Raw genomic sequence first — 27,122 nt, forward strand, 5'->3', positions numbered from 1 at the left:
TTAACTGACTTCCCTATTCTAGGATAACTACTCTGCTGTAGCTCATACGATCTAGATAGTCCAAATATTTCACACAAACACTTTATTCTGGATAAAAAGTATTTTTTCCCAGCAATAATTGCTCTTTTTGCAAAATGGGGCTAATTATTCCTTTGGAGTTAATTACTTTAAATTAGTAATGGAGGAATTAGTAATTAGTAGCTGATAATGGGCAAACAGAGGGGCTTCCCTATTGGGGATTGGCAGGGTGTCACCTACAACTGGTCAATAGGAAATGCTAGGCACACACCTGTTTAAACTACCATCCCTATCTGGAGCTAGCTGAGAACTGTATATTAGGTAACTCCACCAACTTGGCATCCAGACTAGCCAGAAAAGAGACACCTGCCTAACTCAAGCTCCTTAAACAAGTCCTTTAAACATATTTCTTCAATACATCTTGAAAAGGCCATTCACCATTCATCTTTTAAAATATGTATAATTAAAATTAAGCTAACACTGTTTTATTAAACTAAAGAAGAAATATGTTGAACAACCACCATAATGACCTATTCTATGTGAGCAAAATATGCTTCCCTAGCAAGTAAGATTATTATGGCGCTCTGATCCTAATACTTCCCTAAAAAGCATCCTTTTGTATAATAATTCTTCCCAATGACTTTTCAAATTAAGTTAATTTTTTTTTTTGCTCTCACCCTTCCATACTTTCTAACTACAGTCCTGTATTTATTTTAATGCAACTGAAAGCTAAGCAGAGAAGATGCATTTTAATGATCCCTAAGGACACCTATACAAGAACAGGGAGGCTGCTCTGACACACTGGAATTTGTATGTTGGAGCAGACTCAATTAATTGAGCCTGCTGGAGTGTGACAATTGCTGCACTCCAGCAGCCTCCTGCGTCTTGTGTATCAGTGTCCCCATCAGTGCTTAAAAATGGTGGCAGGGGCGCTTGAACTAGAGCTCATTGAACAAGTTTTTTTTCAAGCATCCCTACAGTCATTTTTAAGTGTTGGGATGCTGATACAGGAGCTGTTGTGATTAAAGTGCTGCCCCCCTAACCCCAGAGCATGTGTAAAAGTATCCAACAGTTCCAATAACAGGATGGATAGATATCTGGCTGGGGTATCATAATCCCAGCACTCATTCCTGCCCAGGGCAGGGGGGCAGACTTGATGATCTGTTCAGGTCCCTTCCAACTCTAGAAACGATGAAACACTTACAGGACTCTTATTAACAAAAGAATAAAAATGATAAAGTAGAAAACAGATCCCTTTTGTGTTTAGTGATTTAACTTCAGCATATATATTCTTGTTTAAATTATGACTATTTCTAACAGCTTGTGCTAAATGGATTACTCAATGAATTTATCCTTTTTTCTCAGGCAAATGTATGACTGAATGGGCAGAGGGGCTCCATGTAGTGTATTTATTACTTGAGTTTATTCAGTACATTTTTGCAGTTTTTCCTTTACCTTAGAATTGAAGATAGAAAAATACCATGAGAATTCACTCTTTACCTGATGATTAAATGTATTAGCTGTACATTATTGTAATGTCATTGCATCTATTTCAAACTGGATGAGTTTATTATCAGGAGACACAATCAAAGAAGCTTATGGAGGTCTGTATATGAACAAAAAAATGGACATAAGCTTGATCCAGGTATATCCACTTTCATATTTAGAAAAACACACTTGCAATTTTTGCAATGTGATACATCTACTGACTGTAGGCATTTAAATGGCATTAACTGTTAGAGAAGTTGGCCTGAGAGATTTCATTAGTTTAGTACTGCTGAAGCTTTTCATAGGTCTATCTTTGAACTTATCTTCTACTTTTGAAAAGAGTCTTCTGCAGCTGACCTAGAATATCTTGTTCACTATGTTTCATACAGTGTCAATTCTCACTAACGGTACTCATACTGAAAATGTTAGCATTTTGTTCGTCATCTGGCAAGTGTATGGCAGTGTGCTGTCTGATATCAAAACAATTTTTGACATTGCAGCTTTTCTTCATTGTGGCCTTCGCTGTAATCACAGAATGTTTCCTCCTTGTCAAGGGAAAAAATGGTTAAAATGTTCTCCTGCTAAACCATTCACACTTCAGTACTTTCTGGACTAGAAAGTACTCTCATCTGAGACTGAAATGATAATGTCATTCAGACTCCTGTAAAAGTAAACCATCTGTGGAGTACAGTCAGAGTTATTTTAATTAGAAAAGCATTAGGTTTTTATATGTTTTTTTTTTCTCCCAAATGACAGATTTTTAAAGATTAAGTAAAATTGTCATTGATGACTACCAAACCTTCAATTCCTGGCACAGGCTTTTTTTTCCTTTATGAAGTGGAGAGAGGTTTGTTCCTCCTTTCTTTTTTTTTAAATGGAAAAGATGTAGGATGTCAAAGTACAGACATTCATAACTATGCAATGGATGCTGAGATGGAATGTAGGTGGCATGGAGGCAGTATTAACTCATACTTAATAGGTGTCAAGGGAATCTGTGAAGCTGTTCTTTAGTTTTAAAAAGGCAATTTGTGGGAGTGCTGTGTATTTCTGGCAGTACTTTCAAAATAGCTACCTACAAAAGACAGAGAATTATAATCTAATGGTATTTTATACAATGACACACATTTTCACAGTGCATTAATGAAACGTGAAAAAACCCTTAGACTATTGTAAAATTTGTCTTTTTGTGGTATGCATATCTATAAAAACATCATAATGACAAACAAAGTTACAGGGCACAGCTATTTTATAAGATCTGCAATATCATTTATAAAAGCATTAACCTCCTGTTTTATTTGTGAGCTTTTTCTGGAACATTTTTAAGGTGAGGTTTTGGCTGTGGCATACCACTGACCTCTGAATCTGGCCTGAATTGAATAAAACTTTATACATGTGCTGAATTTGAGGAGAGAGAGTAGTTCTTTTGAGTAGACAGTACTCTTGTGAGAAACATTAAGCTTGTGAAAGTGGTTCTCAGGACTAGGGCTTTAGTGAGCATGATCATGTGGTTCTCTCTTAAAGGACTTGAGAATGGTATTCACCTTACCACAAAACAGTGTGGCTCTTAAAGATCTTTTCAAGCAGAGTTGAATAAATACTGGGGTGAGGAAAGGTAATTTACATGAGATATAGAATTAGCCACTTTCCTACCTCAAAAGAATTGGGGCTATACTTCCCCGGTATGAGTTAAATTGATGAACGTGTTATCTATCCATAACTTATCCTAAGACAGGGCTATCGAACTGGCAGCCTGAGGGCAGCATGCAGCCCACGAAGTGTCAGTTTGTGGCCCCCAGGCTTCCTCCCAGCTGCCATTCCCCACAGTGCTCTGCGTGCAACCGCAGTGAATGTCTCTGGCTTTCCATCTCTCTTTCCATTTCTTATCCCAAAACCAAGGGGTAGGGCAGTACAGCACAGCACTGCCCACTGTGCTAGAGGAGCGCACAGCCTGGGGTCACTTGGGAGCCAAGAGTAAAGCTGGCTCCCTGTGTGGTATATAGCACAGGTCACTTCAGCAGAGGCGGAATATAAACACGTTCAAACACTGAGGTTGAAGTGAAAGACACACTCTATGGAGATATCTCAATTGAAAGAGTCTATAACAAGCATTTTTGGTTTACATTTATTTAGTTCACAAAATGCATTTAATTTTTCAGTCAGGAATACAAGGCTACAGTTCACTCCTTGGGTTCTCTGTCTAGGACTTGGAAGTCTACTGGGAAAGAAGGGATGCCTCCTTCAGGATTCCTGGAGTTGGTTTGCACAGGCAAGACTATCCATAGTGATGGTTAGGTACTAGGGCTGTCAGTTAATCAGAGTTAACTTACGTAATTAAAGCAAAAAAATAACAATGTGTTGATTTTTTTAATTGCATTAATTGTACACATCATTTTGACCGGTAGAATAGATCAGCTCTGGACCAGCCAAAACCTGTGTGCACAGCCCTGACCCCACACCTGCTTCAGACTGACCTGCCCACACTGAGCAGTGGCAGTGACAGCAGCAGCTGGACAGAAGCTGCTACCTGTCATGGGGGAAAAGCGTCCCATCACCTTCACCGCTGCCAGGCTTATTCTTGCTGCAGCTGCCCAGAGCTTGTGCCTGGGCTACCCTGCAACTCCTCTCCGGTGCTGTCACCACTACTTCTGGGCTGCTAAGTGAGGCAGCGGTGGCAGTGTAGAGAAGCCACAGGGCAGGCCAGTCATGGGCTCTGGGCAGAGGCAGCAAGAAGTGCCCAGCAGCAGTGAGGGGGAGGGCCACTTTTCCTCTGAGCTGAGTAGCAGCTTCTGCCTGGCCACTTCCACTGCTCAGTGTGGGCAGGTCAGTTTGGAGGAGGTGCAGGGTGGACCTGGGTTGAGGCTGCTTATATAGGTTCTGGCTGGTCTGCTCTGACTGGGGTGAGTCCAGAGTGGACACAGGGCAGGCCGGGGTCAGGGCTGGGGCTTGTGTACTGTTGGTAGTGGCAGGGAGGAGCCTCAGGGTACATGGAGTTGAGGCTGTTGGGTGGGGCAGTGTTGACTATTGTTTAAATGTGAGATTAAAATTGCAATTAATTGTGACTTTTTTTAATCTCACAATTAATTGTGATTTTTTAAATAATTTCTCAGCTCTATTAGGTGCGAAGACGGCTTCTATTGCCGACACGTTTTTTCCAATAGAGAGACCTCCTGCTTACAGGATAAATTTTTGCTGATATACTCTTCACACAAGGAATTCAAATCTACAAGGGAATATAAATGCTGGTGTTTATCCCTATTAACTCCTTTAATTTTATTGTCCATAAGCACGTCCCTCCCATTTATATATTCTTCTAAAAAGATATCCTAATTTCAAACTGCCTAAAATAAAATGGACAATGTTTAAAAATAAGGCATTAGAAAACCCATTGGCTGGATCCAGACGTGCAGGCATGTGCAGTTTGTGGTGTCACAAACAGTGTGCATTTCACATTAAATCATATGTAGAACCATTAATTTGCAATGGTGGGACAAAATATGATCTTCCACCAGGATTTCCTAGTAGAAAAAAACCCACCCGTGAATAAAAAAGCAGTGCTCCCTGGCTGGCTGTGCACAGTGTGCCATGAGACAGGGGAGTAGGGAGCCCTGGGCTGCTGGGGCAGCCATCACCACAGGCAGCCCCTTCCCACCACATTACCACATGATGCTTTCTGGTCGGCTGGAGCACAGGATGCCTCAGTGTGGGCACTGCCTGCCAACTAGCCACACACTGGGGCAACCTGTGCCCCAGCCACACCCCCCTGCAGCACATTGAGCAGTGGGATAATGGGTTCCACTGCAAAGCATATGGGCAGGGGTGTACACTGTGACACAAAGTAGCAAGAAAAATCTGTACTGCTGCAAATGCACATTCCTGCTCATGTGGACACAGCTACTGGATGCATCTACACAAGCTATTAAGGTGAAAAAATAAACTTTGGTGCAAACTGTGCTGGAGTCAGGTGCTCTTGGGTGCAACATCTACACATGTGCCTGGGACCATAGTGGTTTAAGCAGGGATGGAAAAGCCCTAGGCTGGCAGGGAGCACTGAGGGTCAGCCCTGGGCTCTGGGTGGCAGCATTGGGCAGCATAGGAACTGGCTGGGGCACAAGGGTGCTAAAGTTCAGGGCTGGCCAGCAGGCAGCCCCTGCATTTTAGTACCCTTGTACCCCAGGCAGCCCCTGACACAACCTACATGTTTCACTGCACTTAATTACTTAAATATTACAGTACTATTTTACAGCAAAGTTAATTAATTTCCTGCAACTAAATACCACTGCACATGTAGACAGGGATGGTTTACTGTGAAGATAATTAGTTAACATTAGAAATGATTTAAATATTGATATCATAACCAAGATAAAATATTAAACATTCATGGGTTGTTCTGCTGAAACAATCTATTTTTTTTGCATTTATTAAGAATCGGTGAACAGATACCACATCATCCTAAATTCTCCTTTTATCACTTTTGTCACTTAATGTTGCTAGAAAAGGACAATGGGGGATTCATCTTATATGATAAGTTGTTTACTTGTCCTTGGACCACAACCTTGTCATGGTGGAGAGGCTTGTGTGTTCCTGCGAACCCCAAGGGCTGTATTGTTTGGAGTCTTGTATTCCTGGTAGGGTGTCTTCTGGTGAACAGATCTGAGATAAGGTCCTAGACTAAGCATGATCCAAACTCCTGAAGACCCCAGTAACAGAACAGGAATGCTTAAGGATCTGCTGGTTCTCTGTGACTGTCAAGGTGGATGAGGGCTGCAGCAGGATGGAGGTCTCCAGGTGTCTTGGATATTCTTGCCACTGGGTTCAAGGCTCCTTCCTGTCAAGGTCATGTCGTTGTTACTTGCATACTGGCTTCCCCATGTTAAAAGATGTTATACGCAGGCTCCTGCCAGGAATGTTAGCATCTCCCATAAATCAAGTCCCATGGCGATGGACAATTGGTGGTACGGATAGGAACAGTGATTTCTGGGAGTCCCTACTCACAAATCTATATTTAGGTGTGGTCGTGTGATGGTCATTTTCAGGAGTCCTGGTTTTTTTCTGATTTTAAAAAAATCTTCAATTTTGTGTTAAAAAAAAAAGTAACCCAAAATACACATTTTTCCATGATTAAACGGAAACACCACTAATATGTATAGATAGATACAAAGTGGTGTTTCATTTTAATCATAGAGAAATGTGGATTTGGATTTATTTTTTTTTAAACAAAAATTGGGGATTTGTTTTATCACAGAAAACTAGGATGCCTGGTTTTGCACTTACTGAGACAGAAGTGCAATTCAGCAGCTGCAGCTATGACTGAGCTATCCTCTTTGGGATCCCCTTTGCTCACCCTGAATGGGGAAGGGGTAGAAAAGGCGTCCTAAATATTGACTGTACCAATGCTCCCCTGCCCCCTGGCTTGATTGCTGCATCCAGTGGGATCACTGTACTTGCAGCTAAAACCAACAAAATAAAGTACTGAAGTTAACCACAACGGATGTCCGCACTCTCATGGACTCCCCAAACAGCAAGCATTCTGAAAGAAGAACAGCCACAGTAGCTAGAGAACTTGTGTGATATGATATAGATATTGCTGCCCCAAGTGAGGCCGGCTGGGCAGATGAAGACCAGCTGAAAGAAGGAGGTGGCTACATGTTTTTTGGAAAGAAAAGTCACCTGAAGAGAAGCACATTCACAGGGTTGGCAGTGCCATCAAGAACAAGATTGTCAACCAGCTTTCAGAACTCCCTGTGGGCATTAACAAACACCTTATAACTCTCCACCTCAATCTCAGTAACAACCAGTGTGATAAAGTCATCAGTGCGTACATCCCCACTTGATGATAAAGAAGTCAACAAGGAACAGATCTACTGTGCTGTTGACACAGTCCTGACTTCCACTGCCAAGGAAGACAAGTTCATCCTCATGGGTGACTTCAGGGAAAGAGTTGTGCAACACTCTAAACTCTGGAGTGGCACCACTGGGAAAAAGGGGGTCAGGAAAGTCAACTCCAATGGTATCCTCCTCCTCAGCAAATGTGCAGAGCATGACTTGCTCATCACAAATACCATCTTCAAACAGAGTGACAAATATAAGACCACTTGAAAACATCCACGATCCAAACACCGGCACCTTCTTGACTATTATTGTCAGAGCTCATGATCATACTGATGTCTGTATCATCCGAGTCCTGAGAAGTGCAGATGACTGCTGGATGGATCACCATTTCATCAGCTCAATCAAGGACATGCAGCTTTCACCACAACATTGTAAACAGCCAAAAGGAATGCGGAAGGTACTCCAAGACCAAGCTAGATTGGAGGCTCTTCAACAATGCCTTAGTGAGAGACTCTTTGATCTACGTGATGATATTAAGGACATTACGGCACACTGGGAGGAGCTTAACAATGTTATTCACAAGGCAAGCACTGAACCACTTGAATACTCCACTTACTGTCACCAAGACTGGCTTGATGAGAACAATGAGGGAAATCCTAGCATTTATTCATCAGAAGAGAATCATGTTCTGCCATTGGCAAAATGTATACTCCAACTAGAAAAACTAAGAGGCTTACCACCAGCCCAAAACTGTGGTTCAGAGGAGGCTACAGGACATCAAGAACCAGTGGTGGTAAGCAAAGGCTTTGGAGATCTAGAGTTGTGCTGACCAACATAACATGAAAAGCTTCTTTCAAACAATAAAAGCCATCCATGGGCCATGTTCCAATGGCCCAAACCTTGTGCAATCCCAGGATGGTTCCACACTTCTCACATACAACCTATCCATCAAGCAATGCTGGAAGGAGTACTTCAAGACTCTATGCAACCATGAATCTGAGGTGCCACGATCAAGTCCATCCCTCACCACCCACTAATAGAACCTCTTGCTGATCCCACATCCTTCAAGGAAGTCTGGCATGCCATCACTCAGACCAAGAACAATAAGGCACCAGACCCAGATGGCATCCTCACACCCACCCAGATGGTCTTCAAAGCTGGTGGAACAGCACTAGTACAAAAATTTCACCAACTTCTCATCAAAATATGGGTTAATGAGGAAGTTCCACTTGACTTACAGAATGCCAACATTGTGACCATCTTCAAGAAAGGGGACACAAGTTAGTGTGTGGGGACTACCAAGGAGTTTCCTTCCTCTCTGTTTCTGGGAAGATTCTTACTTGCATCCTTTTGAATTGCCTCCTCCCTCTTGCCAAAGATGTCCTTCCAGAATTCCAGTGTCACTTTAGACCATCTTGGGGTACCACTGACATAATATTTGTTGCACAACAGATCCAGGAGAAGTGTAACATCAGGAGCTGCTTATGTAATTAATTGACCTAACCAAAACCTTTGACTCCATCAGTCATGAAGTCTTATGGAAGGTGCTGGGTAGGTTTGGTTGTTCATTAGTGTCTTCAAGCTACTCCATGATGGAATAACTGCCACTCCATGATGGAATGAATACCACAGTCCTCTGCAGTGGATCAGAGACAGACCCATTTACCAACTGTACTAGTGTCAAGCAGGCCAGCATCATCACCCCAACCTTTTTCTCCATCTATCTTACTGTGAGTTTGATTCTCATCCATGACTGCTTTCCTCCTGGAATTGGGGTATCAAATGGATAGTAAGCTTTTCAACCTGTGGCATCTTCACAGCAAAATGAAAGTTACCAAGTCTGGCATTGCTGACCTTAAGTACACTGATGAAAGTGTTATCCTTGTGCACACCGAGACTGATCTGCAGTCCACCACTGACCTTTTCTCAGGTGCCTATTATAGCCTGGGTTTCTCCCTTAACACTAGGAAAACCAAGGTGCTCCATCAGCCTGCTCCAGCACAAGCACAACTCCTTCTCCCACAAATTACCATTGATTGAGAACCTCCGGAAAACGCTTAGCATTTCCTATATGTTGGCAGTCATCTCTCCAAGTTACTCAGTCTTGATGTAGTAATCAAACGTAGGATTCGCTCTGCCAGCATATCCTCTGGAAAGCTGCTTCACCATGTCTTTGCCAGCTGAAATCTGCAGATGGAAACTGAGATCCTGGTCTACAATGCAGTGGTTATCCCCATGCTCCTCTACAGGTGTGAAACATGGGTGACATATCAAAGCCATCTTAAGCAGCTGGAATGGTTCCATCAGCATTGCCTCAGGAAGATCCTTCACATTAGATGGGAAGACCACTGCACCAACGCCAGAATCCTCTCTGCAGCTAACATAACTAGCACTGAGGCAAAGATCATGAAACACTAACTCCAATGGGCTGGCCACTGTGTACGGATGCCTGACACTCATCTCCCAAAGCAAGTTCTCTTCTCTCAACTTAGGCATGGTAAGAGAACCCATGGAGGGCAGAGGAAGTGCTACAAGGATACCATAAAAGCATATTTTATGAAGGGTATCAACTCTATAAACTGGGAAGTGCTGGCTGGTAACAGGTCTCAGTGGTGCTGAATCATACATCAAGCTACAGCCCACTTTGAAGACAACTGTCTTGCTCATTAACCTGATAAATGGCAGAGGAGGAAAGAAAGCACACAACATCCTGGCCAACCATTGTACCCCCTCCAAGACACCACTTATCATATTTGTGAAAAATCTTGCTGCAGAGCATGGACTGGACTCCTCAACCACCTTAAAACTCACCAGTAATTCCCCCACTGGCAGACATTATCCTCATATTGGACAGCCAATCATGAAATTGTTTTTAAAAATCCATATTTTTTAATATCTTAATATTTGAAGGTTTTCCATTCTGAAGACCAGAGCTGTCCAATGGGTGGCCCATAGGTTGCAAGGAGTTTACATGAGGCCTCTGGACTCCTCCCTGTCTCCTGTACCCCTTATTACTCCTACTGCTTCAGTGGCCAATGTCTCTGAGGCAGGGTAGCATGGCAGGAGAGGCCCTGTGAGCCCGCTGCCCATGTGGTAGGGAAGTGTATGCTTGGCTGCCTGTGATGGAAGTGAGGGCTAGAGCTGCTTGTGTGACAGGGATGGGGGTGTAAATTGAAGGGGCTCATGATGCCCAAAAAGGGGCAGGGGGACAGGGGAGTGTTTTCAGAGGGACAGATGGCAGTGGAGAGACTTATACTGCCTGCATGGTGGTGACAGTAGTGGGGGGTTCATGCTGCCAGCATGGTGAGTTTTGAGAAGGGACATAGGGCATGTAGCCCCTGTGGCATGCAGTCCACATGGTGGTCAGCCTGGGGTCCATGACTGGTATTTTGTGTGGCCCCCAGGAACTCTGAAATTGGACAGCTCTGCTGGAAAGGATTGAACTAGGAACATTATGAGCTATAACCTCATTACTAGTCATTTTTGTGAGTGTACTAGCATAATCTTCAGCCACACAGACTATCAGAGAACATGGTTGGGCAGTATTAACTCTCAGAGAACTAGTGAATTATCAGTACTATTTCCCTCAGAACGTATTGTTCTTTTGAGCCTTCTCACTCAACTAAAAACCTTGTCCCACACTTCTCTGTTTGTAAGATCTGACTAATTCAGATGTTATGATCAGCCCAGATCACTGAGGGCTCAGTAGATGAGCTAGAAGTCACTCCAAAAGTTAAAGTAAATATTAAAACAAGACTTTTAAATATCTATAAAATATTTGAGATTCCTGTTTCTAACTCAATGTAGCATTTCTAGTATTCAAAAATTGAAAGAGCCACTCTAATTAAGTCTTAACGCATTCCAAGCTAACTTTCGATAGCTGCATAAACAGCCAAGAGTTTTTTTTTTCCTTCTGGGATAATTTTAAAACAAAAAATTCACAAATAATGCTTTCAATGTGAGAAGAAGGCTAACTTTACACTGTTGACTTTCCCAGTCATAATTTAAAGTTTTAACAAGGAAGCTCAATGAACTATTGTGCTAATTCTATCCTCATTGAATTCATATTTGCAAGTTCAATAGTGTGAGGAATGACAGTCCAAAAGATGAAAGATTCCTTCTGTCAGTATGAATAGCCAAGGACTGTTTGTGCCACGTATTTGTCCCAAACTATGTTAATATTTGCAAAGCTGGACTTCTTAGGAAGAGTTCACTTTGCTTAATGAACACATTATTGCACGGTAAAAAAATGAAAATGGCAATGACTTGGCGAGTTTCTTACCACAAAGTGATTATATAACATGCAGAGACTAGTAGATACTTCTCCAGTAAACTGATAGCTTAATAGTCATTTAATACATGTGCTGAATTTGACCCACAAGCTAGGATCCTGATTTTGCTCATATCAATGGCAAAACTTCTATTAAATTCAGATTAAAAAAATCTATTGGATCAGGCTGATTTTATTTTCAAAATTGATGGACTATGACTTCTATACTTGGATTTAGAGATTTGATTTTCTATTTTACATAGCAGTATGCTAAAAGTTTTCTTTGTAGCAAGCAGCTACAGCTGCTGTATACCAGTTATATGGCTGTACACCAGTTGAATCAATATTTAATTGAAAAGAAAGCTCTATTTAGCAACAGAAATGATTAAAGCATGTCTTTCATTAATAAGACTATGATTTTTTACAACTCACACTGCAGTAGTTAAACTAAGTGCATCTGTAGAAGCTCTGTTACATGCCAGCTTCAATAATAGCTCCTTTTTGTCTTGTGAGAGTCATCTTTGGTTCAGCTAATAATAAACTTTCATAAAACTACTAATGCTTTTCTAATAGTTTCTTTTCAACACGGAAGCTATGAAGCCAGCACTGTCATGGTCAGCTGAGGGTGTTTCCTCTTTCATTCTATAAACCACTAGAAAATAAAGCATGAATAGAGTCGGTCTCTGGATTTTGCTTACTATCCTCTATATTTTTTCTCATCATCTCTCTAGTATTTGAAGGCAGGGGCAGATAAGGGAACTTGTTCAGTAAGTAAGCTATGGGGATATTGTTATTGATGGTCGGTAATTAAAAGCTCTTCAGACTAATTAGTTAAGTTAAAAAGCTGGAGAAAAAAATGCCAAGTTAAACCAAATGTGAAAATGTGCATTTTTTTTCATTTCTTGGAGCTGACCTGGGCACAAAGGTTCTTTTTTTTTTTTTTGGCAGTATCACACAACATGTGAGAAGCACCAAAATTCTAGTGACAAGGTTAAACAACTTAGCACCCAGTCTCATTCTGCTATAGAAAAAGTAGTCCAGAATGTGCTTATTTCTCCTCCATCTCTGAATTTACTGGCAACCAGGAGCACAACGAGGGTCAACTGAGAGGGGCACCTGCCCAAAGTGCCTTATCAAGAGGTGTGCTTCCCCCATCCACGCAGATTTTGCACTCCATCAGCACTGCAAGGTGGGGACTCCAAAATAGTTCCCAGGAAACTTTAAGACTAATGGCTGGGGCAGGCAGAGCACGCATGGCGGCAGCAGCCAGAACTGTTTTGAAATTCTTGCATGGCAGTGCTGCTAGGGCACACACTCTGTGGGGATGGGGGGTGATGGTGGCACTGCTCTAGAGTAGCCTACTCTAGCATTTGAGATTGCTGCTCATTGGCATTGGTACGGCCGTTGTCCTCTGCCCTCAGAACCCATGTGTCTCCAGCTCCCCCAGAACTTGTGCCCTACTGCCACCCGAAAGCTCCCACCCCCCTCTCCAACTTCTGGCAGGGTTTGTCCCAGGCACCAACTCAGCTTTTTACACCATGGCTGGCAGTCACTTCCTTTGATGTCACAGAAAGAGGGGGACTTATTTTAGAGTTCCATCACTTTCTCCTAAACTTCAGACTTCGTTGAGATTTTATATGCATCAGTCAGCCAGCTATTGTTCTTTGGGGAGTAACAAGTGAAAGTGCCAAGGAAGACACTGCCTTGACTTATTCACGATCCCCTACATCAGGTAAATTTCCTATGCTAACAGTGATTCATTTGAAATAATTACTGGTGGCACCAGGGCTGACTAAACTGGTTATACACACCCCTACATCCTATGTAATTCTTAGTGATGCAGTACACGATGACTCCTTTTCTCTAGCTTTGTTAGCTGACATCATCCTGTGTTACTAACTCCTCTTCTCCTTTTCTTTCTCTCCCTCCTTTTAATAATGCCTCTGCTGTTGCAGCATAGAGGAGGGCATCCATGACAACTAGTGATTGTGTAAGTTTCCTTATTTAGACTCTTGTTTAAAGTTCAACTTTCATGATTAGTCAAACAAGTCAAAAAAGATAATGAAAAAGAAGGATTGTGTGACAAACATTACTCACTGATGTTGGAAATCTGGATGCTTTTTTTTGGCACGTAATGTGCTGATGTCAGTCTTGTATTCACTGGACATCTATCTACAGTGAACCCTTAAAATTCAAACCCTTAAAATGCTTCTATTTTCTTCTCATCATCTTAGTTCTGTTCTTAAGTCATGATCACTTTTTTTCCCACTCCTCATAGAACTCCATTGTTTGGGGCATGTGTGTGGGGAGAAAGGTCAGTCACTTGTCAGGTAATTTTCCTTTCATGTTCTTCTTAATCCTTGATCCTTTATTCAAAACTTTTCATTTCTATTTAATTTACTGCATGAATCTCTCAGGTGTTTTCTGATTTTAAGGACTCTGTATTATATCAAAACAAATAAATAGGATCTAGGTATGCCTGAGCTGGGGTGCTCCAACAGTCTTATTTGGTTAAGACAGCACATTCTGTAACCAACAACACCTAAGGGAGTGATGTGGTTAGCATCATATATAGCCATCTTGACTCCTTAGCCTGAATGAGCAGGTACAAGTTTAACCACTCTGACACCCTCTTCCTCACTGGATTAGGGAATAGACAAATATATTACAAAGAGTTAGGGATTGCTGAGTTACAGAACATCAGCCGCTCGATGGTATTTGTCCACGTACATGCTCTCACCCTGGTTTTACTTGGAAGTTAACCAATCATAGCTTAGCCCTCAAAACATGGATAAGTTACTGTAATTTAGCTTTCACTTATTGTGGGGCAAAAACCACCACATAGACAATTTCTGTAGAGCAGCTGAAATTCAGTAAATCCCCACTTCCCCTATTAAGATATTGTAATTTATTTCTTTGTTCATATCTGCTGTATTTACTTTTACTTTTGACTGATTACATTACCTTGCACTTGGAGCCTACAAAATAATTTGAGATGGTAAACTTCAATCTTTGTGCAGCAGGGATGATATTTTATCATGCCCATTTTACATTCATATCTTTCAAGGTTTCAGGTTTGTTATCAAATACAAGTCTTGAATTGAAGATATTTACTGCTGGCCAAAAGCTTTTATATTCTTCGGCTGTAGCATTATTTCTGACTCCTGTAGAGCTGAACTTGACAGGCATCATGCAGAGCACTTCCCATTTGGATCACAATATATAATTACAGTTCCTTAGCATTTTCCCACCTTGATGTTTGTAGCCCTAAATGAAGTTCTGAGATTAGTGACATTTTCAATTTTGCCTACTTGGAAGCTAAAATATCATATCTTTATATCAGAATGTGTTTTAACAGGAATATTTTTGTACGGAGTACAGAATATAGCCCTGGAATTCAGGCTGAAGCTGAGTTAAGAAATCTGCATGGAGAGTATGACACTATTTTATTATTTTTATCTTTTGTCATGCTTATAAGTTTTGGCCTGAGTTACAGGAGAAGTCAGACTAGAAGATCATAATGATCCATCCCCACCTGCCTTAAATCTATGACTCTAGAGCACATGCTTTCCTTCATTAGCTGGCCTGATGGGAAAACGTAGATGTTGTTATGCATTTGGAAAATCTGTAAGACATAGACTTAGGGACTTCAATGCATTTAAAAATATGGGCCTAAATCAAAATATGTATGTATGTATGTATAATTAATTGCACTTCCTTGCTCCCAACAAGAATGCTTCTTGATTTTGCTGTATATATTAATGAACCTAGCTAGGGATGAGCTACTAAGCTCAATATATTGGATTGACTCTATTCCAAAGGATACACTTAAAGTCTTAACTACACCAAGAAATCAAGCAATATGCAAAGAATGTGGTGGCTTCCCATAACGGACCTGATTCAGCTTGCTTGTTTAAAGATCTAAGATGATATTTAGTTGTTTTGTAGGTCACAAACCTGCCAGCCTTGTAATTTGCACTGCTGAAGAACAAGACGACATTTCTCCTTGGCAGGCAGCTTTTTCTTCTCTCCCACTGCTGTATCAGCCAAGTCCTTATACCTGAAAAATATCAGAAGAGGAATATTTGTTCAACTGGGTAATACAAAAGCATATCCCAAACCTGGAGGGTATATCTGTCAAAGCTGTTAGTTGCCATCTCAGTTCTACATGATTTAATAGTCTAAACACCACAGTTCTAGTGCTGGCGCAGTCACTGTCTCAAATCTTCGTAAATTCCTGTGTGGATTTGTACCATATCTCTGCAAAGATACCTACCTTGAAAACTCAGCAGTTATTCTGAGTGTGGTGACAACAGACAGACATTATGTGTATGAAGTTTATGCTGTTAGGATGCTTCCCAACATCCCTGATTAACTCCTGTAATGAAATGTATTAAGAGTATGACATACACCCTGAAAATTATTTTGCAATCCATCTACATCAAAGGGGTTAACAATTTTGGCAGAAGTCCAACAGATTAGTCCTGCATCCTCCCTGAGTGCCACTTTGTTACCTTTCCTTACCCTATCTGTGTTCAGCCTTCTGCTCCCTGTCCTGGGCTCCATAACCACCTGTTTTCTCCTCCCTGCCCTATCTGCTGTTTGTGGTCTGTCCCCTCCCCAGTCTGGCAGGTGCAGAGCCAGATTAACCCTTTAGTGGGTCCTAGACAAACAAGCTCGTGAGTCTCAGACTGGTTGAGACCCCCCTCCCTATCCCAGTGCTGTCTCCTGCAGGGAGCAGGGCTCAGAGCCACCCCTAGCAAGCAGCCACTGAAGCAGCAAGGCTGGCAGAGGGGAAGGAAAGGGAGGGGGGCAGAGCCATTCACACCACCACCACAAGAGGGAAGGACCGGGACCCACCGTAGCTCAGGGCCCTAGGCATATGCCTCGTCTGCCTATGTATTAATCTGGGCCTGGGCATGTATCATACCCAGAGGCTGCCCCTGCCACTGTGTAACCGTGCTGCAAGCTGGCTGTGTCTGGTCTACACTGTGGCAAGAGCGTGGGTTGGCAAGGGTCCAATCCCAACCACCCAAATCCTAAAAACACAGAAAAATGCCACTGAAATTACTCTGAAGGGAGTGGCAGGGGGTGTTACTCCCAGTAACAGCCACTCTCACATACACTAGAGACTGAAGCTATATCCTATTCCACTCTGCATGCATAAAAGGCATGTATGTAGCTGTGTAATTGCATTTTTTGGCACTTATACATAGTTTTTGTTCAGCATAGCCCATGCTGGCCTATGGGAATAAAATTGGCCAGCTACGTGAGGCCAGCTATGTGAGCAAGGCTGGAGACATCTTAAAATTTTTGTTGGTGGGAGCGAAGAGAGCCCACCCATCTTACCAGGCCAATAACTTAATGCTTAGGGCATTTGTACAGGGATCAGGAGGCCCAGATTATATGCTCCCTTTAACCAGAAGGGGCTTGAACCTGCATTTCCTGCTTCCTAGCAAAGTGCTCTGACCCCAAAGACTAGGCACACTCCTGAGCTCTCCTTCTGAAGGTGGCATCCTGAATATTAAGGAGGAATTCATTTGTAAGTGATGTGGTTAGACTGTGTTGAGAAAGGTTTCTACCAATTTAAAATTAGTATTTTTTCAACCGTTTGAGGGCTTTAAAATGCCTTACAGTAAGAGATTTATGAAACTTAATCTGTTTAGTTTATCAAAAGGAAGATCAAGACAATGCTTGTTTATAATGTAATGCGCAAGTACTTCACAGAAGGAAAATACTGTGTCATAATGAGATCTTTGATGTACCAGAAAAAAAGATTTTGCAAGGAACAATGACTGGAAATTTAAGGCACCAAAATCAAAACAAGAATAAGGTACACATTTTAAGAGTGAGGATGACTAAAAAAAAACTACTGAAAAAAGTGGTAGATTCTTTGTTTTGTAATCTTTAAAGCAAGACTTGATGCAATTCTCCATTAGAGTATTAATTTCAATTACCTGAAAGGAAAGCATTTTGGAGACATGTCACATTTGATGATTCTTCCAATGGAGCACAGACAGGTTTTGAAATTTGCCTACAATACTTGTTTTATCCTGGGCAGCCAGCTATGAACCATATTCCATGGCAGTCCCAGCATGTGGAACTAGGGACCATAGGACTTCTGTGTTAGCAGTTGGATAGATGCATAATAGAACTGCCACAGAGCCTCCAGAGTCTGTACTTCTGGAGTAGATCCATCCTGCAGACTGCTTGGTGATGGAGGACCACATTGCTGCCAGACAATCAAGCTAGCTGGCTTCCTGAACAATCCAACTCTTGCAGCTGGGAAGCCAGCTGGCCCAGGACTCTAGCAGTTCCAGCAGCTGCTGACTAAAATTGACATGAATATTGTCAGTTTCACTGGTGCTCATCACTTAATAGCAGCACTGAAACTGACCCAACTAAAATTGACCCTTTGCCCAGGTCCCAGTAAGCATATTTAATCTCAGAAAAATATTTTAGAAACAGCCCATATTTGCCCCACAAACCTGAAATTTTGAGTTTTGATCAGACCTACTTTAGACACCCACAAGTTACTGAACTGTATATGAGCATAAATGGATAAAATTCTACTGCCTATCTGATACAGGAAGTCAGACTAGATGCTCTGCTGGTCCTTTCTGTTCTCAAAAGTCTATGATAGTATGAAAATGTATTTACTCATTGATTAGAGTTTAGGACCCCTTTCTATTAATTAAAATGAACTCTTAGATGAAAAGGGAGGACTTTAAGCTACGGCACTACTGGAGGAGAAGGAACACTCCAAAATCTAGATTCATTTCCTGGGTCTGCCACAGACTTTCTTTTACATTGGACAAAGGGGTTAGTTTCTCTGTGCCTCAACTGCTTATCTGTAAAATGTAAATAAAAGTATTTCATTATCTCACTGTTACATTACAAGGTTAAGTATATCAAAGACTTGGAGTTTTCAAAAGTTATAGTAATGGATATGTAAGTATTTAAAATACACAAATACTTTTGTTCCTGATACTGTCATATCACTTATCTCCAAAATGAATGTCATGTCTTTTGAATTTTTTAACTATTTTTCAGACTTTAATTCTATCAAATTTTTATTTAGGGAGAAGCCAGCTGTGTGGCTTGGACTTATTAGCTTTATTTCACATATGCCATGGCATTTTGAAAGCTCCAAATACCCCTAAGGCCAAATATATCAACTTAAATAAGGACTATGCACATTACTAATAAAATATCATTATTATAGCAGATGCTGTAATTCCCATTGTCTAACACATATTGTAGTAACCTTGGTGTCCTCTACAAATTAGTCATTTGAATTGAATAGCAAAAAATAATACCTTTATCTGTTGCCAGTCATTACATAATAGCAGATAATACTGCACACATTCTGAATTTGTAGCACAGATTTGTATAATTCAATTTCAATTTGCATGCAATCTTCCAGATGCATCAATTTTTACCTCTATGTAAATGTAATCTTGGTAGTGCTGGCAGCTTGAGACGTCCACCCCTTCTAAAAGGAGAGTCTTTCCCTTCAAAATTGTGGCCTAATGCAGCCTTGTACGGACACAGAAATCTGGCCTCTTCCCAAGGGCAGAGTTGTATATTCTGCCCAACATGATTAATGTACAGTATAGCTTGCAGACTTGTGAGCCTGCCCAGTGCTCCTGTGACATCCTAACTTGTGGGGAGGAATACAAGATAAAGTCACGAAAAAGTGCTGTATGGAATAAAGAGAGTGAATCTCCGATTAACAGCTCCAAAACAAAAGCTTTAAGTCTGACAAACATAAGGGATCCGTTGGACCAAAGCCGCAAGCCTATGGCAAGAGCTCCTTCAGCTGCAATCACCTTTCCTGCTACTGCTAGTGGTTATGCCAATGGGCAGTAAGTAGGTTAGCTAATTGGTAGCAGGGTCACGTTCTTTATTCCCTCTGTCCTCCCCACATTGAAAAATAGCGGTGAGAGAAGGCCATTTTCCCTAACTAAATACTTTGTTGCTCAGCAGGTATATCAGCAATCTACCCAGCCTGACCTTCACATTGCACAGACAATTTGGGGCAGTGTATTTTGTGCCTTGTGAAGCAGGCTGACATACAGATTGGATAGTTTGGCTTAGTTATATACCATTTGTGGTCAATTGTGGATAGTGCCCCCTTCAACCTAAGGCTACCATATTTCCAGAATCAAATAAGAGGACACCTTTTTTGGTGGAGGGAGGGGGGTTGGGGGGAGCATTGATATAGCTGTACCCTGCCTCTGCCCCTCACTCCTAAACTCCCTTCCCTGCCCAGCCCTGCCAGTGCCCTTTACTCCCAACCCTCATCCCCCTGCTCTGCAGCCCTGTTGCCCATGTAGCTCCTGTATGAACACACACACACACACACACACACACACACACACACACACACACACACACACACACACACACACACACACACAGAGTCTCTTACCCGGGAGCAGCTTGCTGGGGCCCGTGCGCAGAGCATGATACCCCCAACAACCAATCACCTTGCCTGCTGCTCTCAGCCCCAAACAGCCAAGCTGTTAATCCCCTGGAAAGCAGAGGCAGAGCAAAAACCTGGACATTTGCTCGCATTTTAAAAACCTGCCCAGACACAAGGATGGGGGCCAAAAAAAAGGACATGTTCGGAAAAACCCAACATGTTGTGGTAACCCTGATTAAAGAAAACCTCCAATTTTCAGATTAAAGTAGTAACCCAAAATCCACATTTTTCCATGATTAAAATGAAGTTCCACTAATATATAGATATATAATATAGTGGTGTTTCATTTTAATCATGGAAAAATGTGAATTTTGGGTTACTTTTTTAAATCCAAAAATTGGGGATTTTTTTTTTATTGGAGAAAACCAGGATCCCTGTTTATGATGAGTGTTTTTTTCTTTAGGGAGCTTGGGCCTGGGGGTGGTAGAGGAAGTGAGGGGAATCATTTTGGTTTTTTGAGTTTTGTTCTTTTGGTGGAGGGGGTAGCTTGACACTAATATAACCACTTCATATAGCTTGTAAATATGGAATACTGAATCCGTCACTTCCTTAAACCCACAGATGACAAGAACAGGTCAGCTGCTTTTTGCTGAGATGGAATATTCCTAGGTTCAGGTAATGGCACATAACCTTAAGTAATATTCTCAAGATCAACAAAATTCTATTTATGTATATGAATTTGCATATATGGGCTGTGTCTGTACTTGCAGTTCTGTACACACACAAAATCTTTAGTCATTAGAACAAACACTGCAGGCTTGATTCCAGTGAGACTACTTGCAATGTAAAGTACCATTTGATTATGAGCAAAAAAGGCAGAATCTGACCCATGACACTGAAACAGGAAAAACACACAAAACAGAGTACAAGCAGCACAAAAGAGAGGGTTTAGCAGCTCAAACACATCAATTTGGCTTGAACTAAATCCACAAAGATTTAATATTCTTCATAGCGGGACTATTGTTTGTGCAACTTTTCTCAACACTTCCACACTTTTATAGATAAGAAAGGAGGGATTGAAGTCTGATTCAACTATCAGAAATGACCCTTTTGTTTCAGTGATAACACTCCATGTAATACCAACACACAAATCTTGTTACAAAATAACTTGGTATCTGTCTGGCTTTTTTTCTTTTTGCTATTTAAATAATGAAACTTTAGCATGGCAAGTAGTTGCCATTGGCATGGAAATGGTATTTAAAGGCCTGTTTTTGCGGGAATTGGCTTATAGGTATAGATATATGCATTATAAGGGTTCAAGATGGGCAGCAGGGGTTAATTGATTTCTAAGAGCTTGGGTCTAACACACACAAAGTATCTCAGGCCTGAAAGCAGACAGGCTTTCTAGCATGACAAGGCCAATGGATGGACACAGCCTGAGAACTGAGGGGGGCATGCCATAACACAAGATCACAGCCTTCAAGGCAAACAGGTTGTCTAACACAACAAGGACACAAAGCCTGGGAACCAAGGAAGTATGCACCATACTGTCCCATAAAATGAGATAAGTGACACCAGCTACAAGGCCCCAGAGCAGCAGGGGGGCCTGAGACTGGTTTTGGGGGAACAGACGAAATTAGGAGAAAGCCCAGAAGGCTATGTGAATGTGTGACCACAGAGAGACGGCCAACCAGAGATAGCCACAGATGAAGAGACATCAGGAGTCATCAAGGGGGAAAGAGAATACAAAAGCAGAGACTTGAGATTAACAAAGGGTCCCTCCCAGTTCCTTCTCATCCCTCTTTCTCTTCCTCCCTGTCCCTTCCCATCTTGTTCCCTAAGAGGGGTCCCCATCCCTATCCCTGTTTCCTGGGAAGGGTCCATAAAGCCACCATGGATCGAGGGCATACCAGCAGCCCGTCTCATGCACCCTGCTGGAGGGGGCCTGTGGGCCTCAGCATCCCACCTCCAGACTGCTGACACCTACGAGAGAGAGCCTCAGAGTGGAAAGGTTGTGGTTGGTCTGAGGGTTGGAGTCCAAATCCAGTGTCAACAATTGCTTCCTGGTAGCAATGTTAAGTAATGTATTTCTAAATAACCAATGATGGCTGAAGGGATGGGGAATAACTCAATCCTGCTACTGCAGTTTTATAAGCTGCAGATTCATTTTCTCTTTTTTTAAATCATATTATTTTTTCCAACTAAAAATGACATTATTCTAACCATAGTAGTCAAAAGATAAGGCATTAAGAAAAATAAAAAATAATCAATTTTTTTTCTGTTTTTAGTTCCATTAAATGAAAATTAGCATCACAAAGAATTATAAACAGGTACTCTAAAATTGCTGAACTCTAAAATTCCTGTTCCAGAGCAAATCTCTTTTTTTTCCACAGCCAGGAAGATTGATGTATCACATGCTTAGATTACTTTTTTAGTTTGTTCATTTAACTGGCACTTTTTTCACAGACAACAAACTGCCTGTCTATCAAATATGAGAGAGAGACAGACTTTATTTGTAAAACCTGTCAATGTGCATTCATATCTCAGGCCTTTGTGGTTTGGATTTTGGTAGAGGGTGGGGGGCAGGGATAAGACAAGGTTTGTATTAGAAAAGGTATGGTATGAAAGCCAGAAGATATCAATGACCTCTCTACAAAGAAAAATTCTTTGCCTTTTAAGGAAATCATAGATGTTTGAAAAAATTAGAGGTAAAAGAAACCTTGTGAGAACAGCTACCAAAACAGTAGAAAATGTTGGTGAAATATTACAGATATGTGCTCACACATGCGCATGTCTGCACACATACAAACTCAACACTAGTTATCTTTTAACATTCAAGAATTATTTATCCTTGGGGGTTAAAGGAATTAGCTGATTACTTTTTGAAAACTTATGGAGAACTGGGGAAGGTCCAGAAAGTCAGGGGATAAAGCAAATGCAGTATACAAGTTTCCAATTATTGCATTGTAAATCTAACATGAACCCCTAACTAATGGGACAAATCTTAAAATAAATGTAATCAAAATCTTGGGCGTACCATCTAATGTAAAAGCATAATGAACTCATAAAAAATGAATACTAGGCAAACCTGATTGCATGTGGGTTTTTTAGATAGGATTAAATAATTATTAGATGAAAGGAATACAAATGTTGAAATACATTTCATTTTAGGACTAATTCATGAAAGTTTGGAGGTACACATACATACATTTTAATCTCCCTCATGGCTGGAAACAAAGAAAAATACAAATGACAGTGTATCAAAGCTCTGAAGCAGGTGCCTCAGCACTGCTTCAAGATTTTTAATATCCTAATTATTACCTTAGATCTGCATGGAATAGTACAGCATTAAAGGACAAATTTATGAAAAAATTAAAATTAAGCACAAAAATTAAAATTAAGTTCAGCCTGGAAAAAAAGTAGATTATTTACTTTCTCTGTGTTAATCTGACAGAGAATATAATGGGCAGAAGAAATTTAGAAAACAGTAATTCCTAAAATATACTTTTAGGCAAATTAACCAGCTCTCCAAGTTTTGCCATGATAAAATTTCTTATGATGTCACAGTGTCCCAGAAGCTTATTTTACAATGTTCAATTTTTCCACATTATCAATCAATATATTTTTAACTACAAAATGGTGAGAAGATATTTCATCATACTGAGCCAATGTTCAAAGACCTCCAATGATAGACAACAAATAGGCATTAACAGAGTATAGCTGAGATAAGGCAACAAAAGTGTAGACAATATTAAAAATAAAAATAAACACATAAATTACCAGGCGAAACATCTTGACTGTTAATGTGATTTCACAATAACCTTCACATGGCCACTTCCTAAAGCAATATGGAACCCCTAATGTGACTGTGCAATTTGTAAGACTGGAATAGTTTAAAAAATGTAGTCAATTAGCACACTTTAACCCAGAATGCCTAGAAAAGTAAGGAAATATTGAATTGCTGGTGAGGATAGAATAATGTCCTAAGATTTTTCCATGTCTAATTTTCATTATTTTATGTTAGGCCACACAATCCTCAACTTTCTCAAGACATCTGCATTTCAAACTCTGGCAACAAAAAATAACTAAAATATGTGTGTCTTAATCCTAGAATATTTATTCATGCACTTCACGCAATTAAGCAGGGGTTTCCTCATCTCAGATAATGTGGCAGCAGAATAAGAAATAGAATACTAAATTATAGTTCAGCTCTTGGGATTACTTGATTCAGCTATGCAAATAAAAATGAATTCACAACATCTGCTAAAAATTTGCATTACAATACTTTCACGTTTCCTTACTTAAAGCTGATATTCCCAGTTCATCTTGCTAATGCAATATAAAAATACATTTATTTTAAGAAACTGACAAAAATGAGACATCACGACCAGCTAGTTCTACAACACAAATATGTACCTGGAACTCTCCAAATGTTTATATTAACCTCAGATGAACAGGTGTTTCCTCTACCAACCCCTCTCCCTTCCAGATATGCATCAACAAAGCAATAGTATAATGCTTCACTATTACAAAAAAAATATGGATTACAGAATGTATTTTGTCTTCTTTGTCAATCTACCAGACTTGATACCATTCCAGTATCAGCTGTCTTGCCACTGGGACCCATGAGTGAGCTTCTGAGGGGGAGTAACCTATCTTACAGATTATGTGCACTGAAGACTTATTTATCCCATTCTACAAGGTCACATCAATGGATCACTGGCACTGCTGACTGGAATGGAAGGAGAGGCACACTACAGGAAGCAAGGAAATGGATTATGAGAGCCAATGTTTGGATCTGTTGGCACAATATTGTACCCTAGGTTCACAGGAAGTTCAGAAGTAGACTTCACCAGTGAGGTGAGCCTGAGATGACAGTGTACCACCTTGGACCACCTAATGTCCTTCTTTCATTCTGTGGCAGCCAAGAAACAGGTACATCTTACTGAAAATGATTTGGGATTTTAGGAATTAATTTAGTCCTCACCAGGGATCCTGGTTTTCTCTGATAAAAAAATTCTCAACTTTTGAAGTTAAAAAAAGTAACCCAAAATGCACATTTATATATATACATATATATTTATATATATATATATAGAGAGAGAGAAATCTATATTAGTGGTGTGTATATTTATCTAGCTATCTATATTTCTATATTAGTCGAGTTTCAGTTTAATCATGGAAAAATGTGGTCATCACTCATCAAGTACAGGGAAATGAAGAGAGATTGGAGACTTTTTCTGAGGATAACTGCAAACTGGTCTAAAATGCTGCAGGAGAAGCTACTAGCAGGAAGCCTCATGTGTTGGTAAAGCAAGAAGAAGCACACATTCTTCAGAACAGAAAGTGTCAATAACTTCCCACCAAACATGTTGTAGCTGGTACCTGGGATATTCAGGAACAATTGGGTATACTTCTCTTCCAGGATAGAGGATACGTTTTGCTAAAGTTAGGGAGAGAATTATTAACTCTCTCAGAACCTGTACAGGGAGGAAGTTGAGCTAACTGTTGGTGACTCTTCCTGGCAGGGCTCCAGTGCATGTACAGCAAAAGCTGTGTTATCTGACATCCAGGGGGAATGGGGAGTGCCAGTTAATCAAATATGCCGGTTATATGAGAAGCGTCTGTTCGGGGCACCATCCGTTCGGGGCACCGGCCCTTCCACCATGTCCGGTGTGCTAGGGCTTTCACTCCCTGGCATCAGTGTGCCGGGAGACAGGGAGAGGGGCCCCACACAGGCTGCTCTGCCCTGGGCAGTGGGACTTGGCGAAATTGGAAGTGCCACGGTGGGACTTCTGGTTCTGGTTTTGCTTTTGCCGCGTTGATTGGCATGCTGGTTAATAGAGTGTGCCGGTTAATAAAGTGCCAGATAGCACAGCTGTACTCTGCAACGCAGTGGGGCTGTAGTCATTTTATGGTTCTGGTTTAACCCAGAACTGGAAGTGGACTTAAAAGAAATTTATTTCTTAAATAATGTGTGGGAAGAGATTGGTGTTGTACTGCAGGGCTACTGCGAGGAAGTAATATCCTGACCCTATTCCCAACAGTTTCTCAGATTTTGGTCCTCTCTGCAGATTGCCTATGAAAGCAGTTTACCAAAATTATAGGAAGCTAGGACCATGTTAATTAACTTCTCAGTAGAGTTCATTAGCTTGCTTGCAACACTACACCAAAGCAGCTATTTCTGATTCTGGATACACAGCTTCTGGTTCCAGACATCTGTAGAGCAAGCCTCAGATTTGTGGAACATCACATAATTCAGAAGCTGTTCACCCTACATATAGCATAAAATGTGAATCACTGAAGGAAAGTAAGTAACACTACACGTGAGGCTATGATATACAATATGCATTTTCCTGGACATGTGGAAAGAAAGATAAGATAAATAAAATAAAAATACATATTTAAATAGGCTGCATGTTTATTAAGTCAACTCAACTTGGATATAACTAACTATAACTAGTAGGACTCAACTCACAGATTTCATAGATGTTAGGGGCTGGAATCATCAAGTCCAGCCCCCATGCCAAAGGCAGGAATTCTGCAAGGATCAAATGATTTCATGAATATAAACATCCAAATGCCTTTTGAACGAGTCCAGAGTATGTACTTGCACCACCTCTGGGGAGAGTCTGTTCCAGACCTTGGACTTTTTCGGACTTTTCCTTATATCAAGTCTGAATCAGCCTTCTAGAAGTTTGTGGCCATTAGACCTAGTTATCCCTTGGAGAGCCCTGGTGAAAAAGTGTTCTCCCAGATCCTGATACACCCCCCTTATATACTTATAAGCAGCCAGCAAGTCCACCCTGAGCCTTCTCTTCACTAGGCTGAAGAGTTCCATGTACCTCAGCCTTTTGTTGAAAGTCTTGCTGTCTTGTCCTTTGATCATATGGGTGGCTCTCCTCTGGACTCTCTCAAGCTTCTCCACATCCTTCCTGAAATGGGGGGCCCAAAACTGGACGCAGTACTCCAGCTGTGGCCTCACTGAGTCCAAGAAAAGTGAGAGGATGATGTCCTTGGTTCTGCTCGAGATGCATTGGTGGATGCATGCCAGAATTTTGTTTGCTTCGCTGGCCACAGTATTGTACT

General features: G+C 41.1%; 1 protein-coding gene across 1 annotated transcript in view; it reads right to left on the reverse strand.

Moving 5' to 3' along the window:
- MYO16 (myosin XVI) overlaps nt 1-27,122 on the reverse strand; it is a 484,140-nt gene that overhangs the window by 89,959 nt on the left and 367,059 nt on the right. The window contains exon 27 of the mRNA XM_019529669.1: nt 15,563-15,665. Within this exon, the coding sequence (XP_019385214.1) occupies nt 15,563-15,665 (103 nt within the window). The remainder of the gene's footprint in view (nt 1-15,562; nt 15,666-27,122) is intronic.

The sequence above is a fragment of the Crocodylus porosus genome, unplaced genomic scaffold, assembly GCF_001723895.1.
Source record: "Crocodylus porosus isolate Cpor-Errol unplaced genomic scaffold, CroPor_comp1, whole genome shotgun sequence".
NCBI lineage: Eukaryota > Metazoa > Chordata > Crocodylia > Crocodylidae > Crocodylus > Crocodylus porosus.